This window comes from Malurus melanocephalus, unplaced genomic scaffold, assembly GCF_030028575.1.
Source record: "Malurus melanocephalus ecotype Western Australia unplaced genomic scaffold, MMel_1.1 scaffold_244, whole genome shotgun sequence".
In the NCBI taxonomy this organism is placed as follows: domain Eukaryota; kingdom Metazoa; phylum Chordata; class Aves; order Passeriformes; family Maluridae; genus Malurus; species Malurus melanocephalus.
Window position 1 is genome coordinate 147,102 of NW_026623476.1, and position 5,749 is coordinate 152,850.

A 5,749-nucleotide genomic window follows, 5' to 3' on the forward strand; every position below is an offset into this window, starting at 1 on the left:
TTCCGCGGCAGGAGGGGCCGAAGCAGAATGGGGGAAGGCGGGGGGAGGTTATTGAAGGAGATGCAGTGGTCGGGGGGTTGGGGATGGAGGCWGGTTAAAAAGGCTTTGAAACCCACGGAGGATGTGAAGGGGTGAATTASAGAGTCATAGAATGGTGTGGGTTGGGAGGGAACTTAAAGATCATCTCGTTCAAASCACCACGAAGGGGATATTAGGGGAAATGTGGGAGGAATGTGCTGTGGTGGGGGTGGGATGTGTCCCCAGCAGGAGGGATGTGCCAGAAAAGTGGGTTTGGCTCRGAGGGCACATACGGGTAAGGACCTGGGGTTTTGTTGAGAGGGAGGAAGAAGGCTTGAAAAAGCTGTGAGGGCTGTTGGATTTGAGAGGAAGAGTTTGGTCTGTGCGTGGTGTGGAGGAGAGGCAGGCCAGAGGTGTTTTGTCTGAGATGTAGCAACATCCTCAGTCCACCCAGATTTGCCCCCACACACCCTGTTTTGTTTTGTTYTGTGCTGCTGTGGGCACCATCTAACCCCTGCCTTGCACTCTCTCTCCAGGCTATAAAATCCCTGTCATTGAGAACTTGGGTGCCACTCTGGACCAGTTTGATGCAATTGATTTCTCTGACAACGAGATCCGCAAACTGGACGGATTCCCCCTGCTACGGAGGCTGAAAACTCTCCTGATGAATAACAACAGGATTTGGTGAGGAGCTGTAGTTTGGCCAGATGGGACCCTGGGGCAGAGGAAAATGCACTTGGGAGAGAAGCGTGTGTGTCTTTCAGTGCTGGCTAGGTGCAGAAGTGTTTGTTTTATGGCAATGCAATCAGCACTGAGTGCTCTATGGGCCCTCTTTCAGTTTTCTTCCTCATTCAGTCCAAAAATCTTGTTTTTTTCTTAGCCAGGACAATGACRTGCAGAGTTTGGGATTTGGCCAGAACTTGGATTTCAATAACCAGCTCCATGTAGATAAGAAAACAGGGATACCTGCAAAGGAATGGATTTAAATCTCATATTGCATCSAATATTCTTGCAGTGATTTATTGTCAGTTTTATTAGAAAAGTGTTGTGCTCACCCAAACTTCTGCCAGTGTCAGACTGGGTTTTTCACARGGAGATCTTCTATGTGTTTCTCTGTGTATTTCCACTTTTGTGAATTCCTGCCCTAAATGAAACCTTTGGTTTTTGTTGTTCTTCAGTCGGATTGGTGAGAACCTGGAACAGGCTCTGCCCAGCCTCACAGAGCTCATTCTTACCAACAACAACATTGCTGAACTGGTAAGCTGTAATTCACAATAAAGCTAAACAAGCTTAAAATTTGTGGTTTTCATCTCTCTAATTAACCMTTTTCCAGAGAGAAGTGCCATATTCTTTTGGTAATAGTTGGTTCTTTCTCTTCAGAGTAATACACAGTTTTGGCAGTGGTTAATGCTGTATGTACTTTAATGAACAAGATTTGCATATGCAATGAAACATCAGTCACAAAGCTTAGTGGGTTTCCTGTTAAAATAATTGCAGTGATTCTAATTAGTCTCTAAAATAGATGTGAGTTCAAGACCTTTGTTTTCAAATATTTGATTTTATCACTAAACGGACTTAAAATTTCTTCCTGTGCTCCCTTTACCCAGGGTGAACTGGATCCATTATCAACTATTAAATCATTGACTTACCTGAGGTATGTAACCCTAAAAAGAAAAGCTGCTCTTCCTCTGGTGTTTGACCTCTGCTGTTGGCCTGGCCCTTTGCTGTGCTCTGCTTTTTATGAGCTGTGACCTAAAAATTGAATGGATAAACAATGTTTCCACTATGCTTCATAAACATATCTGTTTAATGCCTGAGAGTTTATGTCACTGACAAGCTGTTGAGACAATGAAATGTAGTATCTCTGGAAACCAACATGAACRTGCTGAAGGGAACCTTTAATAATCATTAAAAACCCAAACTCAAAACGTTTAAAGTGTTGTTAAAAAATACTTCAAAATACATGTAACAAGGACTTTTCAGTAACATAGCACTTGGTGTGAGGGACAAAAACAAAAGCAGTTTGTCCTTTGATTTTTCAGTTGATCAATGTAGGAAAAGTGATGGTTCAGTTACTGTTTTGGGGATTATTACGATTATTTCGATTATTTTTAGCTTGTTCTTATTGTTACCCTTCAATTAAGTCTACTTAATTGCCAAAATACAAGTTTTTAYTATAGCWTCCATAATATCAAAGAACTGTCACTAGGCTTATTTCATGGTGTCATTTGTTGTCTGTTACAGCAGGAAGTACATTGAATGCATTTCAAGTAGATTAATATATTTCAATACAAGTGTATTTTAAAATACTTKATATTAAGAGCCTCTTTATAACCTTTATTTACTTCACAGCGTTCTAAGGAATCCTGTAACAAATAAGAAACATTACAGATTATATCTAATTCATAAAGTTCCCCAGGTCAGAGTGCTGGATTTTCAAAAAGTGAAGCTCAAAGTAAGTTTGCTTGCTTTTGATTTAGCTTTTTTCTTTTTTTTTTTTTTTTTGCATTCATGAAAATTCATCACTAACAGTGATCTTGTTGCCATNTTTTTTTTTTTTTTTTTTTTTTTTTTTTTTTTTTTTTTTTGGCATTCTTGAAAATTCATCACTAACAGTGATCTTGTTGCCATAGTTGTAAATTTTATTGAAACTCTGTAAGTGGCTCAAAAACACTCTTACTGTTTTCTTTCATGCTTTCATTCTGTTAAGGATATAACCTGTTTAATTATGTTTAGTTAAGTTTTACTTGACTGTGTTACTCTTTTCTGGGGTGTTGGTAGAAAGGAGCAAACACCACAGCCCTCAGCTCKTGGTGCAGATGAGCATGGGAAAAGAGCTCTTAATTTTAAGAGCATGAGGTTGATACRTTTTTGAGTGTTTGTGCAGTGTTTATCTGCTTGTTCTCACATCTGGTCTCCRTGTACCAATTTCACTGATGAAGATGAGCCAAAGTGTCTTGGCTGAGACACAAACTTTGCAAACTGTGATGTTCTCAAATTAACTTTGTGTGTGTGTGGTATCGCTGTAGGAGCGACAGGAGGCAGAGAAAATGTTCAAGGGCAAACGGGGTGCACAGCTTGCAAAGGATATTGCCAGGAGAGCCAAAACGTAAGATAAAACAAACAAATTTACACTGGCATCCTCCTTCAGAAACACCACTTTCTTTGTTGCAGTATCAGGCAGAAAACTGAAATATCAGCTGCTGGCAGGATGCCTCAAAAGCTTGGGGACTCAGAAGTACCTTGTCCAAGCACTCCGAGTTTTGGATGGTGGTGAATACATCTCAGAAATATTTCTGAGAGAGATAACTTGGTCAGGGTRGATTCATTGAAGTCACCAAGCAGAAGACCGTAATTTTATTTTTGTTTTTATTAATTAAGTGTGCAGAGGTGGCCATTGTTTGATTTGTGTTTGGTGTTTTTTTCCCCCTACATGATTGGTAACAATTCTTTTGTTATGCCTGGGAATATAAACTGTGAAATCTGCTGTAATTAGGAAGTGAAATGCAGATGAAAATCTTTAGTTTAGCTATTGCAGTCTATGCTTATTTAGTTWAATTCTTAAGTGGTACATCATATGTTTTGTTTAATCTTGGTTCAACCTATTTGTAAATAAGAATTCAGATAATGTTTGGCAACTGCATTTCCAAATTCATAGTTAAATAGAAAAATGTCATGAACTTATTTAGCATTTAAAGCTATAATAGATGGATTTAAACTCCAGTTTGTGAGTGGAAAGGGATTCAGGTCTGTGACAGTGTTAGAATGAAAATATGATTTTACTTAAAGCGGCAGCAGCACATAAGCTTTACTTTTGAGTTAAGATGAATTGCAGTATAGTGTAGGCTTAAATTAGGCTAATGTAATATCAGACAGATGGGAACAGAACCCCATTTTCAGCTACTCTTTATCCACCCTGCTTTTGTAATGCCATCAGAGCAGCTGAGTGTTCAACAACATCCAAATCGAAGAGCTTTTGTCAACTGCCTGATGAATGAAATTCTGCCTGTGAGCAGATGCAAAGGTGCGGGGTGGGAATGGGACAGGGAGGACAAGTTGCTGGTGTTTCTGAAGGAGGCAATTCTTCACTGTATCAGTTTGTTAACAAAGATAAGATACTACACTTGATGGAATGAAATGCTTCCAAACCTAGTTTGGAAGCATTTCAAGTTAAGAGAAGCAGCTGCTCTTCAAAAGGTGTAACAGSTCTTTATTTTTCCTTTAAAGCTTCAATCCAGGGGCTGGTCTGCCAACTGACAAAAAGAAAACTGGGCCCTCCCCAGGGGATGTGGAGGCAATTAAGGTAAATATGTCATGGAGGAGAAAAGCTGTCATGGATCCAAATTGAACAAATGTTTCCTTTGTCCTGTTCTGACAAATAGATCAGTGTGTTCTGGCTTTGGCTTAGGYGCTTTTTCTGTAATTTTTCKTCTGAACTGTTTTTTTAAAACTTAAACAAAACATTAACCTGAGCTTAGAGTTCTTCCAGGATAAAGCAGTTTCTTTAATAAGGGGGGAAGTAATGGTTTGTCATTTGTAGAATTTTCTAGAACTAGAATTTAGTAGAATTTCACAGGTTTTCAGTGTCACTTAAATGAAAGAAATTTGGGGCTTGTGTTTATCCTAAGCAGAGCGAGAGAGTATTTGAGGATTCACTGAGTTCTCTGTTTCTCAGACTGCCATAGCAAACGCCACGACCTTGGCTGAGGTGGAGCGGCTGAAGGGTTTGCTGCAGGCTGGACAGATCCCYGGCAGAGAGCGCAAATCAGGTCACTCTCTACTTCTGTTACTCTTCTCTCCCAGACAGCATCCACCTCTCTTCCTCGCTTCCTGATGCTTTATGTCATCTCTGGGGGGGGKTTTGTGGAAAAAGTGTCACTTGATCATCTGTGGAGCACACCTCTGGCTCTCTGTGATCTGCCTGGCCTTCAGGGTAGCTCAGGACTGTCATTTGCACTCTCTCCAGAGCAAGGTGCCAAACAAGGTGCTTTGCTGTATTTAGATGACTCCWGAGTTCATACCAGTTATTTTAAAAAAAGAGCTTTATTACAAAGTCACTCCGGACTTGTGTGCCTTGGGTGTGGGTCCAGCAGTGAGTCTGGATCTCTGCCAGGATGAATCTCAGCTGCAGGCTGACTACAGCACCTGTCTTCTGTACCTTGGGGCTACTGGGATTTTCCTTTCTGCAGAGTTTCTAAGAGTTCCCGTTATTAACTCCTCTGCAGAGGGGTGGGAAAAGAACAGTAACGTCTGAGCAACCGCCCTAAAACTCTGACGTGTCCTTTCAGGCCCATCGGAGGACGGCGAAGAAGAAATGGAAGAAGACACGGTGCCAAATGGATCGTAGCCCGGGCTGTGCCTCGCTCCGGGCTCCCCAGGAGCCCTTTGCTGTCCCATGSCGTGCCGGTGTCCCCGGCGGGGCCCCATCGCCCCCGTCCTCGCGCATTTCGGCGTTCAATAAACGAACGGTCCCTTTTTCTCCCGCTGCTGCCGCGTCCCCTGCTCGGCCGGTAGCGGGCTGGGGGCGGGACTGGAGGGGCGGAGCGCACTCTGATTGGTCCCTTGTTCCTGCCCCCTTCTCTTATTGGCTGGCGCAACCGTCACGTCATCTCGTGCACTCCGCCAGCGGCGGCGCGGCGCTTCCGGGCGGCGGACGGGGCGGTGATTGGCGGAGCGGGGCGGGCCCGGACGTGAGGCGGCGGCGGACGGGGCGGTGATTGGCGGAGCGGGG

General features: G+C 42.8%; 2 protein-coding genes across 2 annotated transcripts in view; both read left to right on the plus strand.

Annotated features, from left to right (window-relative positions):
- Positions 1–529: 529 nt before the first annotated feature.
- SNRPA1 (small nuclear ribonucleoprotein polypeptide A') lies at positions 530–5,496 on the plus strand (the record flags this gene model as incomplete). The annotated part of the gene is made up of 8 exons (XM_057375312.1): positions 530–702; positions 1,197–1,275; positions 1,626–1,672; positions 2,371–2,473; positions 3,048–3,127; positions 4,246–4,321; positions 4,694–4,787; positions 5,307–5,496. Coding segments are annotated over 8 exons (711 nt in total), but the record flags the coding sequence as incomplete, so codon positions are not given.
- SELENOS (selenoprotein S) overlaps positions 5,414–5,749 on the plus strand; it is a 6,463-nt gene continuing 6,127 nt past the window's right edge. The window contains exons 1-2 of the mRNA XM_057375313.1: positions 5,414–5,470; positions 5,533–5,708. Coding sequence (XP_057231296.1) covers positions 5,414–5,470; positions 5,533–5,708 — 233 coding nt within the window. The remainder of the gene's footprint in view (positions 5,471–5,532; positions 5,709–5,749) is intronic.